This window comes from Macrosteles quadrilineatus, unplaced genomic scaffold, assembly GCF_028750875.1.
Source record: "Macrosteles quadrilineatus isolate MER2022 unplaced genomic scaffold, UCM_ALF_1.0 Scaffold_4__1_contigs__length_99947679, whole genome shotgun sequence".
NCBI lineage: Eukaryota > Metazoa > Arthropoda > Insecta > Hemiptera > Cicadellidae > Macrosteles > Macrosteles quadrilineatus.
The window spans coordinates 47690334-47714119 of NW_026542597.1; the positions used below are offsets into that span (position 1 = coordinate 47690334).

The 23786-nt window shown below is 33.6% G+C and overlaps 1 protein-coding gene across 6 annotated transcripts in view; it reads left to right on the forward strand.

Moving 5' to 3' along the window:
* LOC128993397 (ribosomal protein S6 kinase 2 beta) overlaps positions 1 to 23786 on the forward strand; it is a 219793-nt gene that overhangs the window by 158064 nt on the left and 37943 nt on the right. For 3 of the 6 annotated variants that reach the window (XM_054417276.1, XM_054417277.1, XM_054417282.1), the window contains one exon: positions 17562 to 17591. The exons of the other annotated variants lie outside the window; for them this stretch is intronic. In XM_054417276.1, the coding sequence (XP_054273251.1) occupies positions 17562 to 17591 (30 nt within the window). The remainder of the gene's footprint in view (positions 1 to 17561; positions 17592 to 23786) is intronic. 6 annotated transcript variants of the gene reach the window in all.

The window sequence follows — 23786 nt, forward strand, 5'->3', positions numbered from 1 at the left end:
CAAAATACAAATGTCATCAATACGCATTTTTGTTCAGATTAGAGTCAGGTCATCGGGCGAAGGATCACTTCAAAGTACAGTCTGATTGTGGAGGCATAGCATAGTCATTGTAGATAACGCTAGGGGCTCGTCTGTAGATACTGATTTGTTTGGCTTAAAAAGGGAGACATCAAGCAACTACCTAAACTAGTTAAAAGTGCGTTATGTGGACACATCCGCGGTAAATATTTACCTTACACAGATAGTGTGTTAAATGGACATTGTTTAACTGATTGATCATACCAATCGTCGGTTATCAAGCTACTCTATACAAGATGGTTTGTAATTGGCTAGTTTGTGAATGTAACTACTAACATTAGATTGAAGTCCGTACTATGTGTTATAAAATATTTCTAAAATTGCTCAAACATTATTTTATGAAAACCACTATAAATTCTTCTATAAAATATACACTTTTGGTTAGGTAGCATTATAAGATATAAAAAATTAATTGTATATTAGTGTTAACAAAAAGATCAACAAAACATCGTTCAAAAAAATACGTTGCTACATTTGCATTATAAGATTGAAAAGTTATTACTTTTTTACTGTAATCAATATATAATTGACGTAATATTACAGTAGTTTTATAGGTACATTTATGGATTAGTTTTCAACATTAAATATAATAGTATGCTGAGAAGTGGTATCTAAACAAAACTTATACTTCTGTGTTGTGTGATTATCTTGAATTTGTTACCTTAAAATATTATTTATATTATTTTTGTTTCAGGTAAATCCAGGACAAGATTGTGTTCTCTGTAAGTGTGTATGGTTAAATAGTTTGTCACATAGTAATGTTGTTTGAAAGTTTTGATTAAGATTTTGTAAATAAGCTAAATCTTTAGCTTAGCCCTGTTTGCATCTTGATTGTAAGATAAATTATGTTTTCTGTGGTAATACTTAATTATTTGCAATGTAAGATATATGATAGTATACAATAATTTCTGCCAATTGCTTTGCATAGTTATGTAATTGAAGTAGCCCTTCTAGTGTACACAAAGTATCAAGGTGTTTTTCCTCCTTCCAATAGTCTCCTTAAATACTTAACCACCGTTTGTTGGCTTGCAAATTGAACTATAAAGTAGTAATTTATTTGTAAATTTTGTTTTTTGAAAGTAATTTCTGTGAGTAAATGTGAAACTGAAGGGTCAAAGCCCGGGGGAAGACGTTGCACCCATCTCCAGTTACGGTGGGCGAGTACTCGCGTTACAGCGCTAATTTACTTAATCGGAAAAGTGATCGAACTTTAATTGATAGTAAATTTATATTATTTAATTTCCTTTGGTCAAAAAACTTTGTTCCAAACGTTTGTTATGGACGAGTTTATAACAAAGTTGAACTATTTTAACTTAAAGTAAACACGTCCATGGATATTGGTTTGTTGGCTTACAAAAAGTGGTAATAAGCTAAAATAGTTGAAAGTGCGATTTATGGACACGTCAGTGGTAAATTGTTACTAATTCACAGAACGTGTTAAATAAACATTGTTTAGCTGATTTAACGCAATGTTTAGACTATGGTTGCAAAAAGGCGATACTAAACTTGGAGATTAAAATATTTAACAAAGAAGAAGTAATGAATCGTTTTGTATTTTTTTATTGGTACGAGAAGTCGTCTTGTCGAAAACTCAACCAAAAATATGTTATGTACAGATTTCACTATTTTCACCCCACACTGTAAATTAAACATGCGATTGGAATACCTTTAATGTTTTTCTGTTTATATTTTAAGTTCAATGTTTATGTTTTTTTACCTATTTTAAATTATAAAGAGATTCTTCGCATCAACAGGAAAATATCTTGGTAACAGTATGCGTAGATTTTTCCTGCGATGCAAACGAGCTGAGAAAACAGGTTTTCAAGAAAACATTGCCTATTAATATGTAGGATAATTGAAATCCACGAATGTAATACCAAAGTTATCAATGAACAAACAACAACTATCAAGTGACTTATGAGTCTGTGTTGTGATTTATGTGAATTGTTTTACTGCTTCATCTTGCAACGGCTCATTGTTCTAGTCGCAAGTATGCTATTACTCCGCTATTGTAACTAGTAGCGGTGTTATGGTTATTGGAATGGCCCTTTATAAAGCCTGGTAGTTACAGGTAAAAACATTGCATTAAACTTGATAAGTTAGCATTGGATTTTTCTGTTCGTATATTTTATGGTGAAATCTCGTAATATTCGTATCTAACTTGGATGATCAAATATTTGCTCAATGGTCACTTTAAAGATAAGTGTGTCAATATGTTTTCATTATCAGTTTTGATCACGCTAAAGTTAACATTTTGTGAGAGAGAAAACGCCTGATATAGACTTCGCCTTCTGCAGAGGAGAAATAATCAAGCTTTCGTTAGATATTTTGTTTTAATTTTTCCTTTAGATAGTGGCAAATTGACTTATTCACATCAGGGCTAGAGGTATATCTCTAGCCCTGTATTCACATGCCAATATTTGTTAATTTTGTAATTAACATTAAGACACATTACCGATGACACTATCAAAATTGATTTAGATTAGTGTTAGTGTATGTTTAATAGCACGATTTCTGCAGTATTTGTATATATATTTGTTAAAATTACTTAAGCTATGCATTAGTTTAAGTAATACTTTACTCGTGCCCACTCCATTTTAATACACGATTTTTGTCTGTACAATTTAGTGAGGGACAGTGACACGGGAATGAACATTCTTTGTAAATATCGGTTTAAGCTCTGGTGGTTGTTCCTCTCATGGAAGTATAAGTCAAGTTAGAGTGGTTATCAATGTATCTATCTGTGGGTGTCAACAAACGTAGGCGGTGATTTGTGGGCGTCGTTTACTTGGAAGCAACAACAGTTTACATTGAACACGTGATCAAATGTAACAAGAAGCGATTACCAATGTCAATTTTGTTCTCCATATTTGTTTCGAATTCAAGACAAACTTGACCTGAAACTTCGGACTCACCCAATGACGTTTTATACGTTTTACTCTTTGCAAAAATGTTTTAGGATTAAACTGTACGTTGTATACATCTTAGAAGATGATATTTTCAACGATAAAATTTGGTAGCTGTATTAAGTGACTTTATTTTGTGAAAATACTAGTACATAGTCGTTTCGTTTACATGACCCTAGCCATTGTGGTTTGTCGGTAGAACTTTGGTTAATCTTATGGCTGAAGATATACCGGCAAAGTATCGGTATACTTAATCTGAGTAAGTGGTTTGTGAGCGACGAGAAAGATCTGTTCACTAATTTAACCATATCCGGCTACAATGTTCTACTGTTATGAAGGTTGGTCTCAACCTTCGATACGGTAACTACAAAGTAGCCTAGTTTTTGTATAGAAATGTCCCTAAAGACCATAAGTCGGGATAACACCACACAAGGAACTAGGGTCTGGCTCACTCCTGTGCCTAGCTTATTATAGTTTAACCGTTTGTTTAACGTAACCAATCGTAACACTAATTGTGCGTCAAAAGAGCATGATTGTCCATTTGTTTAGTTGGGATTTTTTTAGAGAACGTATTGTTAAAAACTTGTTTTTATGTGGGTTATATTGATAACTACTTTAGTATTTATGCTAAAGTTTTAACTATAATGCTAATAGATTTTAAAATAAACTGGTCCTTTCTCTAAATTTCTCCACTTTAAAATAAATGTAGCCTTTCTTATAAAATTCTAAATATGGTAACTTTCAAAGAGACGTCAGAACAATTAAAGTGCGTTATGTAGGCTTAATTTTTAAAATAAATCGAGTGACAATTGTTGACAGTTTTGATAATTTGTTAAAAACTGAAACTAAGACCCCTAATACACAACCTCTAATTCCTACAGTTGCATTCTATGTCAATTATCAATGAAACATAAATTAATTGTTGATAACTGCTAAGACAAGCTCAAATCTCATCTTAAACTCTAGGTCCACCTGTCCTGCAAGATAAATAAAAAGGATACATTATATCATGTGAGATAAGATTTTCTTAATCTTAGATTCATGCGATAACAAATTATGGCAAATTAACGATGGTAAATGTTGTAAACATTACATTCTAAACATCGTCGCTAAGCTGTGCCCAGGGTTTGGCTGTTCTGTTTACGAAAGTTATAACAACTCTTGTGTTCTTGGTAACGAATGATACACACAAATGTTAAAAGCTTAAGAAGACTGTTAGTTTTATTCGCGTTGAATTTGGTTTTTACTCGCATGTTTTCTTGCTTCAGGGGAAGAAATTAGGACTACATTAGCAAACATAACCATAACATCTCCAAGTTTGCAATATGCTTAATCCATTGTTGGTTTAGGCTGAATGTTTTTAGTGGTCGAATACAAACAGTTTACTTTAATAACTGGCGAATCCATTGTATATATTTAAATTTCTTGTATTAGATGTGGAAATACTACATGTTCATGGAAAACATTTTGGGAAATAACTACGAAAACTAAGTTGGATTATTTTTATGAAAAATTTCTATGAAAGTCTACCAATAAGCAAGCTATAAATTATTACTATTGGCGTCTAAAAGATAAATTATGTACGTAAGTGAAATTTAACGCTTAGTTTTGAGAAAAAGTTTATAATAGAATGTATAATGAAAAAGCTCTTCGTTAGACATTTAAAATTATTTGGCTAATTTATTTAATCACGAAGAAGAAAATGTTAAAACGAAAGGTTAACTTTACAGCATAAATAGTAAGGGAATTATATGAAATAGTAAAGTTAATGTAACAGCTTTGAAATAAATACTAAGTACTATGTATTAGTAAAGTTACCTGTGTAAATCATGTTACTATGTCGTTGCTGAGTCGTTTAAATGTTAGATTCAATTTCATTGCTAATAAGGATGTTATTTTTAACGTCGAAGCAGAAACTGTTGAATTCATTTTACTTTCAACGAAGTTTTCTCCGACATTTGTTTAGTTTAGATTGTTTTTCTGAATATTTATCGTTGCGAATGTTATTTATTTTATTTAAAGTTTGTATCATTCATAATTGCTTCACTGTATTTCTAGGACCATGTTTTTGCTATATGCTGTGAGATTCAACAAGTGGCATTCAAATATATTCTAAAACAAATATATGCACTGTTGTTTCATCTACTGTTGACACTAATGCAATATAACGTATGTTTGTTCAAATGGATTTTTAAGTTGGTGTTTTACCCCAATCATCTTTTTCTCCTGGTACCTAGAATAAATAGTTATTTAACAGTTTTTTTTTTTTTTTTGTTATTTATAAAATATATTGTTTAAAATATATTTAGTATTAGTATACTATACTATATATGGGGGTGTAGTTTAAAAAAAGTTTAAATGTATATTTTACTATAATTAATTTGATATGGGGAATCTTTTAACACACTATAACCGAATTTGTCCAATTAACAATTGTGAAAATTATATTGAAATTCTAATCCTAACTACAACTCATTACCGCTTACTGCTTACTGCTTACTGCCATGGCCACTTGTACCCTAGCTGGTACTTGGCCTCGCCAACACGCTGTCGCCAATAGTCTCGGTCCCATGCATCTTCCTCTACAAGCCTCATCCTTTCCAAATCTTTTCGTACTTTCGACCCCACCACCTGGCTTTCGGTCTACCTATTGGTCTTCTTCCCCTCGGATTTCCTCTGAGTGCTATCTTCAGTAGACTCTCCTCCTTTCTCCTTAGGATATGGCCAACCCACCTTAATCTTCTTCTCTTAACTTCTCCAATGATATCAGGGTCTTGAAATAATTCTCTTAGCTCCCGGTTGTGGCGGATTCTCCATACTCCATCTTCACATACTGGCCCATATATAGTTCTCAAAACTTTGTTCTCAAAAGTTATTATTTTCTTTTCTGAGTTCTTGCTCAGGATCCAATTTTCCCCTCCATATAAAAGTACAGGTCTTACTATAGTTTTGTAGATTCTAATTTTTGTCTTTCTCGTTAAAAGTTTTGATTTCATTAGTTTACTGCATGCGTACCAACTCTTATTTGCTAAATTTATCCTATTCTGAATTTCCATGTCTTCCGTATTTTTGTCAGATAGTAGAACGCCTAGATAGGTGAAATTAATTACTCTTTGGAATTCATGGTTGTTGACTTGAAAAAACTCTTCATTATTTCCAGCTTCTCCTCTTGTTACTATCATGAATTTGGTTTTTGCATCATTTATTTTTAGCCCTACATACTCAGTTTCATTTATTAGTATCTCCGTTAAAACCCTAATATCTTCTTTTCTTTCAGCCATCAGTACTACGTCATCTGCAAAAGCTAATATATTAATATTCGTTCCTAGTTTTAGTCCTATGTGTGCATTTTTTATTGTTTGTAGGGCTTCCTCTAGAGCAATGTTGAATAGGAGGGAGGAGAGTCCATCCCCCTGTCTCACCCCCGTATTCACATTAAATTTAGTTGTGGTTTCTCCATCTATCTTCACTTTACAACGAGAGTTTGAGACACATGTGGTTACTAATTTAATAAGCTTATCTGGTATTCCGAATTTTTCCATTTCCTCCCATATCTTTGCTCTGAATAGGCTATCATACGCTTTTTTGAAGTCTATAAATAAACAATAGCATTCCTTGTTGAACTCCCAGTACTTTGCTAAGCATTCCTTAAGTATAAAAATCTGATCCACAGTGGACCTGCCTTTGGTTAATCCAGCCTGCTGTTCACCGACAAAGGAATCCGTATATACTTCAAGTCTTCTTTGAATAATTTTGGACAGAATCTTATATGTAACATTTAAAAGAGATATTCCTCTATAGTTATTACATTCTTGTTTATCCCCTTTTTTATGGATGGGCACTATTAAAGCTTCTTGCCACTCTGTAGGAATAGTCTCTTTATCCCATATTTCATTAATTAACCTATGTACTTTGTCTATTATTATCTGGCCTCCTGCTTTCAGCATCTCTGCTGTCACCCCATCTTCTCCGGGTGCCATATTGTTTTTGAGGTCGTTTATTGCACCCTTTACTTCTTCTATGGACGGATTTGGTACAAAAGGTTGTACATTCTGAAATGTAGCTCGTTCTGTGTGATTTGTATCCTCTTCACCATTTAATAGGTCGCAGAAATATTATCTCCATACTTCTAGACCCTCGGCTTTCTGTATAATTACTTGCCCTGCTTTGTTTTTTATGCCATATGCATTAGGTTTGAATCCTTTTTTGAACCATCTAATTCTTCGATAGAATTCTCTAGAGTTGTTAGCTGTTTGGTCCTCTTCCGTCTTTTCCAGCAATCTATTTATCCATTCTCTTTTCTTCCGTCTGAGAATTTTTACTGTTTCTTTTGCTTTAATCTCATAGTTCCTTCTGTCAATCTCTCTTCCATGTTTCAACAAAACGTCTTTAGCTTGTTTCCTTTCATTTATCATTGTTCTACAATCTTCATCAAACCAGGGTTTGTTTTTGCTTCGTTTTTTCTTCCCGCAAACTTCCTCAGCACATGTTTGTATTGTGTTTCGTAGTGACGTCCATCTCTCCTCAATAGTGAGTTCGTCATTTTGTTCTTGTTCCTCCAAGATTTGAAATCTATTGGATAGTTTAATATTGAACTCCTTAGCTGTGTCCTTTTCTCTCAACTTTTCAACTGCAATGCTTTCGTGAATTTCTTGTCCCTTCCTTTTTTCCATGCAGATTCTTTGTTTCACCTTAACTAATACTAGGTAGTGGTCTGAACCACATTCAGCTCCTCGTATGGTGCGTACATTTGTAATATGACTAGAGTGTCGTCTATCAATTAGTACATGGTCTATTTGGTTTTTGGAGTGACCATCCGGTGATACCCATGTTGCCTTGTAGATGTCCTGCCTTGGGGAAAACGTGCTCATAACCCTCATGTCACAGCCAACTGCCAGACTCAACAATCTCATTCCATTGTCATTGCTTTCTTTATGGAGGCTATTCCCTCCCGCTGTACCTTTCCATAGTGGTTCCTGTCCAATCTTCCCATTAGCATCACCTAACATTATCTTGGTGTCATAGCTTGGTAGCTTCCTCCATTCTGCTTCTAACATTTCGTAAAATCTGTCCTTTTCTTCGTCTTCTGCATCTTCTGTCGGTGCATAAAAACTTATCACAGACATATTTTTGAACTTGCCCTTAATCCTAATATTGCACATCCTTTCACCAGTAGCTTCAAAATGTATCACGGCACTTTGTATTCGTTATCTCACAGCAGAACCTACTCCTCTTCGATAATGTCCATCATCGTTCCCACTATAATAGATCACATAATCTTTGGTATTTATTTTGCCTGCCAGAGGCCACCTGACTTCTTGCAGAGCGACTAGATCCATATTATATCTACATAATTCTTCTGATAAAATATCTACAGCTCCTGGCACAGCCAGTGTTCTTAGGTTCCATGTTCCAAAACGCAGAGTCCTGGGTGGTAGCCGAAGTCTGTTCCAATGTTCCCGTCCTAGTTCCGAGGCTTTTCCGTGTTGGTGTTTCGTAACAATTGGGTTTTCCAAGGTGGGTTGTCGGCCCGACGCTTAACCCCCAGTTAACCTATGGAGGACCAGGTTCGGGTTGAATGAGTTGAACTACAACTCATTAGACAAAAGAATTGGCTGTGCTGTTTAATGATAATAGATAAATGAATTACATGTCAAAATGTTGTTCCTCTGTCGTCAAGAAAAAATACAAAATAATTACTACTGTATTGTTAAACGCCATTACAGTAATATACGTCAACTTTTGAACTATTTCTAAAAGAAATCACGTATTTGAAATTTATTCTACCGACTTTTCTTCTATTATTATAATTAATTGCTTTGTACTGAGGTACAAAAATATATTGCTTATCAAATGTATAGTACCAAAAGATGTTGAGATTGATATTGTTATAATATTTACCTAGGCCTAGTTGTGTAAATACAATATAAGTTACCTGTATTAATGATTTGGACATCAAAATCATTGAATCGTGATACTGTCACAGCATACTATTGTCAATTTCCTGTTGACTATGGCAGTGTCGTTTAGCAAATGTTTGTCGGTTAACTGGGATGACAAAACTGAGTAAACAATAGAAACAAATAGTTATCCGCTTTAGGTCTCGAATAGTGAACCATTCTTTTGTTTATTGTTTGCTTTACTGTTTTGGTTTTTTTTTGTCATTGACGGACAGTGGTTTATAGTGTTTCGTCATCTGTAATTTGCATGAAATGTATACAACTTTTTGTAAATTTGAAATGCAAAGTTTAAAAACCGCTCATAAATTTGGTAGACATTATTCATACTTAAACATATAGGGTTAACAAAAAGTCTAGGAATCCTTTTAAAATTATTTAAAATTTAACTGACGGCAATCACGTAATAAAAAGCACCAAAATTCAAATTATTTCTTGGCAGAGAAAATTGTTTGGGGGGTGGGGGTCTTCAATAATGGGGTAATTTGGGAGCAGCTTAATTTGTCAAATGTACACCTGCACCTAAATTCGTCTTCGAATTCAACAAAAAAGGACAGCGATGAAAACTGAATGTCTTTAAGGGAAAAATTACATCTAAATCAATTCGGCAGCTAAAAAGAATTTTGTAAAAAGACATGTGTATAGAAAGGCAAGTCCGAGTGCATTATGAAGGGGCGTCCAATTTTCTCTCCAAACCATAGTTTTACTCACATGGATCATAAACATAAACAAAAAATGACGTTGCTGGCCCGAAAATATACATTATTTAACATTGTAAAATGGAATTGTGGAAATTATATGTTAATGCTATTAGTATAGGATTAGGGCAAGCAGCGTCATTTTTTTATGTTTAAATGGTCCATAGCGGTTCTGTTCAAGTATTCTGGTTTTACTCCAAACTAAAATCAGAATAAAATTAAAATGTTATTCCTCCTGGGTAACTATTTGCGAACCTATCAAATCCTGATACATTTTGAGTATTAAACATTGCTCGCTCGGTCTCGTGCTTACAGACACCCCGCAATGTACATTATGGATTGTGGTGATATTACTTCCATCACTTAAACGTCTGATGGCCTAACAAGGGTTGATTAGCCGAGGGAGGGGCGGATGTTTAGCCGCGCCTGTCTGGCAGAGATTAAGCGAGCTGTCTGGTCTAGGTCTAGGTGTCGAGTGTGGAATGAAAATAGGAAAAAACTCGACACTCCCATCGAGAAGAGATCTACTACAGTAATCTTCTGTTAAAAACCTAAACGTGTTGGTAAAAAAAAAGATTTTAGTCATGCTGCAGCGATAAGGGTGTTTTCAATAATTAAAAGAGATATTATTTATTTACACCTTAGAGTGAAATTAATATGTGAATAAGTTATTTACTCTTTTAAAATCCGCGATTTATACGTTGTTTGAAGTTCATGAGCAAAAACATAATTTCAGAAATAAATCAATAATAAATCAGCTGGAGTCAAAGACCTCTGCTGTACATTTCTCTCACTTATATTGCTTGAACATAATCCAGAGTATCAATTAATTGCTGTTGTGTTGCATTGTTGGCTAATTTATTTTTAGTAGTAACAGATTGTGTTTTTACAAACTAAGAAAGCATCCTGCTAACGTCAAATATTAATAGAAAGTTAATCAAACATGGCTAAAATATTTTCAGAAGACTAACTGTGCAATTTCAGCTTAGAAAGAAGTAGATAAGCTGTAAGATAACTCTAAATATGGATTTTGGGTTCAAGTATGACTCATTATTTTTCATGTCTGTTTTCTACGTACATGCAGTTTAGGGTTGGCCCAGGACTACCTAAGTCTTATGACGGTATACTCTCGTTTAAAAATATTATGGTTGAATACAAATACTATAAGAAAACTTTTCTGTTACATTATTTGAAACAATTCTCTATAAGCTTAAAGCCATATTCACATGTAAAAATAAAAACTAACAAACTGTTTTTGTTAGTTGTTGTTTTTTTCAACAGTTTTGGTTGGATGTAAATTACTTAGTGGGGTTTATGTGGTACAAAGGTGGATAAATGAACAAGTTTGTTACACGATGGAACAAAGTCTCTGTTAATGTAAGGTCGTGATAGTTGTACAGTAACTACATTACGTGCTGTGTTTTGTACACGTGTCACCTAACGTCACAACATGTAGTCGTTTATCACTCTAATCATCTGCATTATTTTTACTTTACTTAGCCAACGTTTAAAAAAAATTGTACAAGCTATTTTTTACATCTAATTTGACATTAACGTTTTGTTAAATTATTTAACTATTGTACTTTGATTTAGTGATTTGAAATCAAATTAGATGAGTGGTTATGGAATAATTAAAGATATGATAAAGGGTAGGCAACCTCAGTTTATTATTGTTTGATGTATTTGTTTAACATAAAATAATATATTAATCATTGAACTTGTTAATATTGAGCAAAGATCTATTATATTATTGAGCAAACTTTTATTTTATGGTTCCTCTTATGTGACAAGTTAAGAGAGTGAATGTTAATTGATAATGGTTAAAGACCGAGGAATTTGTCAAGAGTTTCGATGAAAAGGAAAATAATAAATTTGCTTTCTTGGGAATTATTGTAAATGTCAAGAAATTTATTTGAAATTGGAATTCCAAGTTTGTTTTGGATCTAGCTATTACCAAGTTGGCGAAACATTACAACTGTATCTCGTTGATTTTTTATCGTGCCAGTTTAGCTTAAAAACCTACACAAGACGGTGGCTCACCTAACGCTTGTAAAACTGTTGTGTCATAAATTAACCCCTGTTTGGTGCCTTTTATCTGGTGAATCGGTGGGTAGTGAACTCATAACAGCGATGTCGAGGGTTCAAGTCCTGACCATCAAACTTGTATCAGCGAAATTCCCTGTGCTACTGTACCTCACTCCTTGCTCACTCCTTTTGCTAAGCTTTATACGTTCCACGGACTGTCTATGTGGACCAGCAGATGCAAGGTTAAAAGAAGCTCTCAACCTATGAAATATATAATACTTATCGAGTCTTTATGACGTAGACTTTTATAGTTTTAACTATAAATATTTACAGCAAGTAAATTTTAAATTTTGAAACCATTGGCGTATTGGCAGCTTAGTTTTTTCTTCATATTTAATACTATACATAATTTCAAGTTGAAACCACAGTTAATGTAATTTTTTTCACTTTAAGAATTAATGTGTACACAAAATATATACGAAATACACAAAGTATATTACGAATTTAAGTTTATTTTATTAGTTAAACAGTTTTAGTGTATATTTTTAACCAGTTCTGCATTGTATGACACATACCTGCTGCCACTGCCACTGTATAAGACAATAATTAACATGTCAGAGATTTGCCGCTGTAGACAGTGTTATTTGTTATACCGCTAGGGTGACGTCAACGTCTTGTTTTAAACACAAGTGATTTGTTTTGCGTCTGCTTTCAACGAGAAATACATGATTCTAGACTTATTGTTTGGTGTGAAATTGTAATTACTCAAAAGTCAATCATTATCGTTTTTATTATCATATTCGAAATTTAAATTTTAGTAAGAAATGTCCTATGTAAAATATAATCTAAAAGTACTGTAATACTGTATTTTGTTAAATATAATCATTGACATACACACCTTAACCGGATGATCATATGTATATTTAGTAGACGATGATTCGAGGACAAAATGCATAGTCGGATAATATAATTTTCTGTGGTAAAGAGAACTAATTTTTAGAAAACATCGGGGGTTATTCTGGCAATGAGAGCATAAATGTGCCCATTGCTCGTAACATTTACTTCTTTGATAATTTTATTTGTGGCCTAGTTTAAGCTCTTTTTGCCGATTTTATTTTTCGTTTGTGTTACCTCAATATCTTAATTGTAACTTATTCAGTACATAAATTAAATTACTAACGTTCAATTCGAGTTTTGTGCAATTTAGGGTGCATTTTTCCTGTTTACTAGCAACAAGATAGGTCCGTAGAACGGACACACTACCAGTTCTGTTAAAAATAGATTTTTCACTACACTACTATAAGTTGAGGTGTTTTCGTTATGTATTTTCAACAGCTGTTTATTGTTTACTACCGAAAGTAACATTGTTTACACTCGAAAATGCCAGCAGGTTTGCTATGACGGGGGTATTTCAGAGATACGTTTGTCGTCCGTGTATTTCCACTGTAAACAACTTCAAATATTTGTTATTGTTTTATCAACTATTTCAATTGTCAACAACCAAAGTCAGTAAATATTAAAATTGAAGGCATGACCTAAAAAAAGTCTATGAGTTTTGTAATGAAGAAAATAATTATTCTTTATAGTATAGCGAAAAGTAACGTTCAAAACATGAGTAAAAGTGGGTCTATACATATTCTCGACCATTTAAACATGGTCTGAAATATGTAATGACTCACTTTCTACTCTTGTTATGAAAATACTATTACTACATATACAGATGGTAATTTTTTTTATTCACTCTGTATGACCACCTAAAATACGAAACAGTCGATTTTTATCACGTCATGATGTCTTTATGTTTGTTACACTGTATGAACTGCTAAAACTATTCATCATATGAAATGCAATTGCAGATTCGCGTGTAGTTTACCTCATCAAAACTTTCCGCGGCCCACGTCCCCCAGCACGCGCCACGGACCGACGGTTTGTCGGTTATCTGTAGGTCAATGCAATCTGTTAATCGCTGTGTATACGATCCGAATGTTATTTGTGGTCGATCGTGTTTTATCACGCAATATTGGCTAATTGATGGATATTTTTAGCCTTTATCGACTCCACTTTGGCACTTTTGATATATAACAACACCGTGATACGTATTACGTCAGTAGTGGAAATTGTTTCAAGATTTTTCCAGTTTAATACTTTTTTTATACTCATAATCTGCATAACATTATTTGTATTACTATCGTAGTAGTAAAGATTGTAAATTTTGTCTCTGAGTGTGCACGCAAAACTATCATATTCAAATTTAGTGAATCAAAGAATAACTATAACCATTGAAACATGGTTATAGACATCCATTAATGTAACCACAAAGGTTACATAAGTAAATGTAATTTAAAGATATTGGTGTTTGCTTGTATAAAGTAGTTAATGTGTAATGGAGGTTGTTATACTTATCTAGTGGTTGTGGTAATTTGTTGATGTGGTTGTTGTGTGTCGGTAATTTCTTCGAGTTTCTTCGAATGTGAGTTGGTCTGTTCAAATAGACAAAATGGTGTTAGTAAAAGTTAATACCTATTTTGAATAATATGTAAACTATTATAAGCTTAATGTAGCGTAAAATGGAGGCATCGACTCATCGACTTAACCTACGCTCGTATCAAACCCCGCAGTTCTAGATTTGTCCTTGGCTGGCCTCGTGTTTTGCAAATTCTGTAAATGTAAATGTTTCTTTGTATGTATTTTATGTATAAGGTATTTTGACAATGGCCCGTGCTGAATGATTATGTTTAACGATTGACGAGAAAAAGGATTTGAAAATGGCAACGACATGTCATTAACCTTATTTATGTAATAGTTACGTTACGGTGATATATTATTAATTTTGTTTACAATGTAGGCCAACATATGTCCAACCTTCACATCCTAATACAATAGGCAGAGCTCGAAACCGTACATTAATTTAGGTTATGCCTGAATGGCACACATTATCACATATCATAAATCTATTATTGATTGGCGTAGTGTGAACCGAGGATCTTGGGGACCAGCCCAGCGCTCTTCCACTAAACCAGATCTCGTCCGGTTGTGGACAGTAGGTATTTAAATGAATACCCATAAAATAGATTAAAGGAGTTGACTACTCATTTAATTTACGCATATACTTATAATGGTAGAGCTGTAAGAACGAGCTTCACCCCTGGATTAAATCCATTAAGAAAACTATAAACCATGACAATACATGTCCGGTAATTATTTACAGCGGCAATGCCCTCTACTTCTTGGGTCGTTACTTTATTACGAGATATATACAACCGTCAGGTTTTCAGATATTAAACTAGCTTACAAGACAGTATGGCCAAGGTCATAAAGTAAAATGCGAGCTTCAAAACTTAACTTAAACAGTAAATGCGGAAATTTAGTCGGCGTCAACGCACACGTACACAATCCTTACCACATTTGAAATATACTTCCAGGCATCATATTTTTCCGTATGATTCGCAGTCGCAGTTGATAAAGTCATTAGTTGAAACTAGAATAACAATCAACACGGTTTACAGTTTCTTCTTACGAAAAATTAGTATTGTGTTGATTGGAGATGTATAGTACATGGATTCGATCGGGTATTATCATTGACTATTGGATACAGAAGAAGACATCCCATCTATATGGATCAGCTGTTGCCATTTTTTTACTAAAAAAGAATGTAGTTGTGTGGGCCAGTCACAGAATGCGCTAGTATCTAAAATTCCATTTTCTACCTTATTTTTTGTTAGGTACTCACATCATTGATGGGTCATAACAGTTGCTATAGCTCATAATAAGTCGTTCCATCAGTTTGACTTGGTAAAATTCATCGTGTATTCGACAGAAATCAGTAAATTAGATCAGCCCAATTCTGTTTAAAAACCTGGCGAAAACTTTAACATGGGGATGGAATATGCATTGTCGTGTATAGATTATAAAAAGCCCAAAATTGTTATCTGCAATATGTATAACTGCAAAGAGTACCTGATGTTCGTATGCTTGTTTTTTTCTCTTTTTTTTCTTTGGGTGTTTGCTTTTCTCGCCATTTTATGTGTTGTAGAGTAGATCATCATTCTGTATTGTAATATCTTAGCGTTACGTTAGAACCACGTAACATGTTTATGCATGAACGGGCAAAATTAATGCAAGTTTTGCTGCAAACAAGTAATTACGTCGTGTAATCAGTTGGAATACCTTGTTTTCAGATTAATGACTAAAAACTAAAAACCCGACGTAACAGGCATTTCCAGTAATAATTGTGTTGACCGCTCATGGCTTTGTAGTTGAATGTAAATAAATTGCTGCACACAATGTTCTACACTAGGTATAAATTTGCTCATACTGTATTCAACATTGGATGTTGTTTAGTTTAATCAAAGCTTCGTTGTAATTGGATACAATAAACATAATTCAAATAATTTAAGAAAACAAAAACCATGCCACTTATTGTATTTAATAAAATAGTTTGCATTAAAGTAATCAAACACCAATTAGTATGTGTTCATTTACATGTGTATTGTGACAAATGTCAACGTTCAATATGGTGATTACTCAATTCATATTGTTCCAATAATAGGTGTTAACAAGAGCATGACGTGTTTATTAGAATTTAATTTATAATGAAAAGTTACTTTATATTACTCCTACTGCTTTCTTCGAAATCGTTGGTCCGATTAAATATATTTTTAAATGAGACTCGTTTAATCCAATTGGAGTAAATGTATTATCTATCAACTCATATTGAACCTTTTCTGTATCTTAGATTAAACTCTTCCATTGTTTTAAATTTCAAAATATGATTATTGAAACTAATCCCGTACAAAGTCTTAACTTATTGTTTTATTATTGGACTATTAAGTACCAAAAAACATTGGATTAAGCGGGCAAAGACTGCCATAAACTGTAATGTATTTACGTTATTCATGCGAGTACAATGAAAGTGTAAACACCCCGCTATAGGTCATTAGCCAATGTGTGTTTTGTGTTTTGTTTGTATTGTTTTCCAAACAGGTTTGTTAAAAATTAAATTTATACTTAGATAATTAATCCAGTGGTATTGCGCGCGCTTTCTTTAATCTCAAGTATGATGCGTAGTGATACCACCCGGGTGAAACTCACAAGGCCGCGGAAGGAACTACTTGTTGTGATAAGTCAATTTCTTGGAGGTAATTCTAATTCATTTATGTTATGGTCAAAGGAAGACAGTTTGGGCCAGGGACGGAGTAGACGGATGTGACAAACGTGGTGTCCGTGACCCGTGGGAAAGGAGGTTCGTGGAGTTTAAACTCCAACTACAGTGATCACATAGCGTGTTTGTGTTTTGTGTGACTAATTAGTACATTTATATTAACATTGTGTGTGTGAAGCGCCTACTGAGCAATCTATAACATTTAATAGGTAACATTGGACCTTTCCTGAGTCAAAACTATATAATGTGAACCTAGGTAAAATGCGATGAAAAAGAGAATCCAGGAACGGTTTGTTCTGATGATGATTGATGGGAGTAGGATGAATGCAAAAAAGTCTTGCTAATAGTTCTTGCCATAGAGTTTGCGTGGTTTAAGAACATTATTTCCCATTAACATTGTTTTATAGTGTAAGCTTAACATAATTGTAATAACATTATATGCCATCAATGCGAAAAAAAGTCCAACAATTAGTTATTAGAAACTTCAAATACAGCTTGTGAAAAGTATAAATTTAATGTGTCTCTAAAAGTGCAATATTCAATATGACCCACTTGACTTTATAGCCTTTTTTTAATAATAATTGTTATGTTTAAATGCAGTGAACACATTTTTAATGACGATGGTTTTAGTTCTCAACCTTTGACTCAATGTCGAATTTTGAGTTAGTTCTCGAACATTAGCTCATTGTTACAGGGGAAATGTATATTGTATTAAATGTTGTGTTGTATGTTACAGGTTACAAGAATTGCAGATAACCTTATTGTTGTGAGTTTACAAATTTGTTTCATTTTTTTACCCCCTCTGGCCATAGTTTTTTCTTTTTAGTAATTTCTTAACCGTAAATATAACCATAGTGTGGTCTTGGGTCTTAACAACATGTTTAGTTGTGTAGTGTACATACATTGTAAGTTGGTTGATCCAAGGTTTCCATTAACTTGCGGTATGTGTTCACATGTCGCACATGGCATGGCTTGTCCTTTATATACGCTTCTAGGCAGCGAACACAGAATAAAAATAGAATAAAATATTTCTATTCTTGTGTTTGCTGCTTCTAGGACGCATTAGAAGCAACTGATTGATATTCACAACCACTCTGTTGGATTATCTTTTAGTTCTTACACTCATTGTACGTCTACGATATCTATCCACCTCCTCTATATCACATTTTATACCATTCTGAGACTGCATGTGAGTGCATGTGTTACATTTGACACGTATCCGATGGTTTCATTGGTGTTTTTATATAGGGGTTTTAAGCCAAATGTTTATATCGTTATAAATCGTGATTACATTTGGTGATCTTGGCAGATCTTGACATGATAAATATTAAACGAGAAAATGTTCTGTTACAATAGCAGCTTACTGAATAGCTTTCATGAATACCTCCAAGTTCAAAAGTGTCATGTTTCGGTATCAATTTTCATTGCCTTAATAATAGTAGATCGCTTTAACACATGCAATGTAAACTTTATACCAGCAATTGTTTTTTTTTTTTTATGAGTTATAATTGGTAATTTTTAAATAATTGATAATAAATAGTTAAAACTTAATCTCTTATCTCCCTTGCAGCAATGAATACAAAACTTATTGTTTGCAGCTGGCGAAACGAGCCTATAACACTAAAGCAGATGCATTTACTAAAATAAGTTATGCTCTTCACTTTTACTTTACTTCCATTAAAGAATCACTTAAATCAACGAAAGTTGCAGATGTCTGTGACCCGACAACCTGTTGCTTAGCAACATTGATCATTGACTCGGGCTCCATTCATCTCCTTATCTCCGGGGTGTTGCAGTTGGAGACTGTCCTTATAATATAGTAAATCTAATTTCGTACTATAATATCGTAAAAAGTAATGGAGCCATTAAGGTAAACCAATTCGTATTTTAGCGTGTGCTGTGTGCAACATCGTAATAGTCGAAAAATCTTAAACAAACGATTTGATAATGTTTGAAGGGTTTAGATACAATTTGTCATTTTTCGTCTGGGAATGTGCATTCATCAGTGCTCTTTTGTGAGATCGGTGACACAGAATCTATTGGTAAATGTTTTCCCATCGGAAACGTTAAGCGTAGTTCGAAATTATGACATTTCTGTTCAACTCTACGATGGGAAGATACCTCAACAGCTAAAAACAACGAACAGAAGATGAAAATTATATTGACTTTATAGTTGAAGAATAGTGTACAATTGAATGCTTCCACTGCTTAAAAGTCACATTTCATAGTTAGCTGGTTAAAATATTGTTCGAACCAGCGTAGAACCATCGTACAACACATTTCGGTATTTAAAATTGACGGATATCGTTACAGATCTGAAAGATACTAGCTAGCAATAAGTTCTAACATGTTAATGCAGACACACTCTGTTTTGAATATTTTCACAAATTGAGGGATTGGCTATAAACATAAGTACCACCTAGTGCATAATAAAAAATCAATAAAATTAGTGCATTTTCATTAACAGAAACTGGTCGCCGGAAGTCTGTACATAACTGTTCGTTCCAGGACCCTCAGTCTGGTGCACTAGTACCTAGTACGTAACCGTTGCAAAACATCAATTAAACTCATGCTAATTATCTGATCCTTACTTGATACTTTCGGAGTCTTAACTCGTCAGTTTCTTAATTCTTAGCCTCAAAATAAAAATTGTATCACAATTTTCACGAAGAAAGCATCAAAATTTTTAATAAGCTACAAATACAATATTAACCAACTTTTCACATTGTTCCGAATATCCTACTTTTCTCTTGCTGGGACATGTTTCTCAGTAGTGCCAACAATACCGCATGCCGCATGCATCATAATATGATGCGATGAGGTTGTCGAGCAGTGAGCAACAATGTACAACAGCTTTTCTCCGTCTTTGTCTAGCTAGCCGAGTATAAATAACCAAGTTGTCTGTCTTCGTCGCCAACGGAGTGACTCATTTTGACGCTATGTGTTGAGGTGAAACAAATTTAGATCTTTACTTTCGTATTGGTCGATTTTATAATTCTGTGGCAAATTTTATAGATGATGGCAATGACTTGGAATAAGGGTTTGGTCGTTTTTAATCAAATGCATTTTTAGAGATCCCTTGTAGTAAAAACACAATGAGAACTGTGTCTTATTCTGTTGAAACCCTTTAATAAAGCTACATAACCACTAGTTTTTGCATAATACAAAATGTATAGATAGCTCCGCCCAATCCTTAAAATGCGATCCGTCCATCAGGTATAATGATAGGATGCCACAGCAGTCAAATTATTCAATCTAAACCACACTTTCAACCTAGGAATAAATAGGGATTAAATCAGTTGTTAATAGATTACGCATTACTGGTGGTAAGAGTTATGTACTTTTAAACATCATAAATTCTAATTAATTGACAATATTTGTTTCTAAGTATTTCCTAATTGTGAAATTTGGCAATATAAAAACATACAAATTCAAATTGATCTACTACATTGAATTTATACTAATATTAATAACCGGGACTTATATCGAGAGTCGAGAGTTGGAGTCATATTTTAACTTTTATTTTTATATTTTGTACACTTCAGTTATTTGGTTTAACTATTTCTAATCGTGATTCTACTGAACTCAAACTTGTGATTTCGGCCCACACCAGCCAGCTGTGTAAAATATCCTTGTTTCTTTCTAATTTTTAGTTGATTAAACTACACAAACTACACGTTGATTAAATATGTTATGTGAATATTGCTGTAATGCATCTTGTAACATGACGCGTATATTTCGATTAACCTTGATATGATATGGATCAATAAATGCGCAACGTTGAAATTTCCTTTTGCAAGTTCCTGCTTAGTCTTCAACTATGCTAAATGTTCTTTTTAACCCATAATATTCATCCTCACGTTGAAAAATAGAAATTATTCGAAAACTATGTTTCAATCATATAGGATAAGACATTTTCTCTCTTTTAATTGTTGCGTGTGTCCAAAATTAATGTACGAAACAAAATACTGTTATTCTATTCTATTTTTGTTGTGTTAAAAGTAAACTTGTAACCATTATTACGTTTTAAGATATTACTTTTCCTAATGCTGTTTGCATTAAATATTCATGAGGACGTTTTGCTCTAAAAACTGTATCGTACTGTCAGTGTCCTAGAACAATTTTAATGCGGACTGAAAGCTTGGCTTAAAATTGAATTACGAAAACTACTCGCCGTTTAAAACTTTTTAATACAGTAGTTTAGATTGGCTTAAAACTAATCATAAATTATCTTAGTTTTCTTATCCATTCCCACAGATTTTAGTGTTCGATTGTACAAGTAAATACTGCAACTTATAATAAAGTCCAATTGGATTATCTTATTATTATATCGTTATCTTATTATATTATCTTATTATAGTTTACTCGTCAATAAGTGCATGTAATTGTATGTAAACCGGGCTTTTAGTTCGCATTAAATAGTTCTACAACTAACGGTGAAAATATAATTTATTTTTAGAGAAAATTGCAATCCATCTTCTTATGATGTTTACACTTACACAGATTTACACTAGTATTACAGTTTGAAACAATGAATTTTTATATATAACTTAAGCTGATAACTTGTAAGTTGTGTAAGAAAACTCTAAAAGGTACAGTATAACCATATAACATGAAAAACTCATGAAGCGGTTTTTAACTTATGTTGCACCTTTGTTTTCCATTCACTAGCATCAAAAGAAAATTACGATTTAAAGGTTATTTACATTGTGGAAGCTACAGCAAAATCTAATTTTCAGCAATAAAACCACTTCTATTTTGCCAATACAATGTTCCTTACTTAGTATCTTTACGTGGGACAAAAACATCAAATAGCACATTTGACCATGGCACTAACTTATTTTTATAAAACAAATCCCTTTCTTTTATGAAACAATTTTGTTTCTCTAATTTTCAGCGTAAAACTGGCAAAATGTGCGTTCACATACCTGAGCGTGACACAGGGTTTTGTGGAATTAAATTGCTTTTTCAGATAAAAAGGAAGATTAACTGACATGCGAGGCTATTTGCGTGTCCTCAACTCGCTATTTAACAGCAATCAACCCACACACATACATACACACACACACACACAAGTGCGCGCACAGTCATATGAAAACCATGGAATGCCTATGTCCAGCTGATGTCGAGAACGTTTTGGTAAAAATTGAACGATAGAAAAATTCCAATTTAGTGAATCAAATTGTTTGAACACATGTAAACCTGTAGCATTCTCAATTAGCTTCACATTGCATTACGTTAATCTGGTATATTGTTTTGCATATTGACGTTGTATTGAGTGCTGATGATGAGAATTCCCGCTATTGCTGAACATTGAAATAAATGCAACTTCCATGTTTAGACATGTTGACCGCACTAATAATGTTAATAGGTTCGTTAAATTAGTAAAAATGATACCCTATCAAACATGTAGGAGGAAGTAGATTAGATAAAGGGATTACAATTGGGTGATAACATTTAGCCCTACTAGCTTCACTGTCAGCTACCTTGCTTGAACAACCGTATCAATATTCAATGTGTAAATTAGAAAGAGTTCAGTGCAATTTCAGTCTTATTTCAAATGTTAGACTAATTTAAAAATCGACTCATCATTTTACAACATTGATTTGGAATTGTTCCTCTAAGACAAGTAGAGTTATTCCTTCTATCTGAAGCGTTATTTTAGTATGTGTTTTATGCTGGTAACGTTTGAGAGCGCTATCGTTGCCTGAACATTTCGTCTTTACTTTATAGTAGAGAACACTGCGTTTTGACGCCCTTCTTCACAGATTAGGCCTACATGCAATAGTTAGCAAACAAATAGTTATACTTACTTGTGGTAAAATACCAATAACAAACATACAACAAAACGTTCTCTACATAAAACGTATAGAAGCAAAGTTTGAAATGGTCTCCAACCGATCCACAAGGATGGCAAAGCTATAAGTAGGTTTAAACTGTGGTGTAATATATATATATATCAACAGAGTAGTTGCACGTGATTATCAAGTAAATGAACGTATCTTGGTTAAGTTTCTCGATTTAACTTACGATTGCGCAATAGTACACCTGAGACTTAATACGCAATTGCTACGCCACTGTAGGTCCGTCCACCGACCTGTCAACAGGTGAAGCAATGTTTACATTCCGTGTTTACCTTTCAGAACTGGTCTCTTGGTAGAAAGTTTACATACTACCTAGACACTCACTGTCAGACAAAATGTAGACAACAATTAGACAATTGTCGTGATTGTTGAATTAGCTGATATAGTTATTTGTGTAACTAGTGGTGAAAGTGGCACTTTGCTGCACACGAGAGCAATGTTTACGCACGAGCCGCAGGCGAGTGTGGAATGATCTCGAGTGCAGCAAAGGCCTTTTTCACTCGTGTTACACATTATATTTTTCCTACAGTCACTATAAAGCATATAAATAATTAGTCTTTCAAACACTATACAACACGTTTTTAGGTTCAGCTGGCAACACAAATGGTGCCCTAGAGAAAGTAGTACCCGCGGTCCGAATCACTCCGCTATTTTTCCTCAGCAAGAAATGTGCTCCGCGTTTTGAGAATATAGTTCCGTATGTTTTTGTAATTTGAAGTGGTTTCCGCCCCTAAAAAAAATGCTTTAAAGGTATTTTCTTGTTTATGAAGATCGTAGGAATGTTTTAAAAACGTTTAAAAGAAAAGTTCAGAAAGTTCAGAAATACCGAAACTATAAACACTAAATGACAGGTTAAATCGTAGTTATAATAGTCAATCAGCTGCTCATAGTATTATTATCTTTAAGTGTTGCCAACCTATTTCCAAGCGTACACGGATTACGTGCATAATAGAACCACGCTGTTTTGTGTTGTTTCGTTGGAATCCTGATGTCGGCAAAGTATAAACCGTACGGCAAAGTATAAACCGTACGGCAAAGTATAAATATGCAGCAATTAGCAGCTTTCTGTACTATAAACAGTACAAGGAAGCCAACTT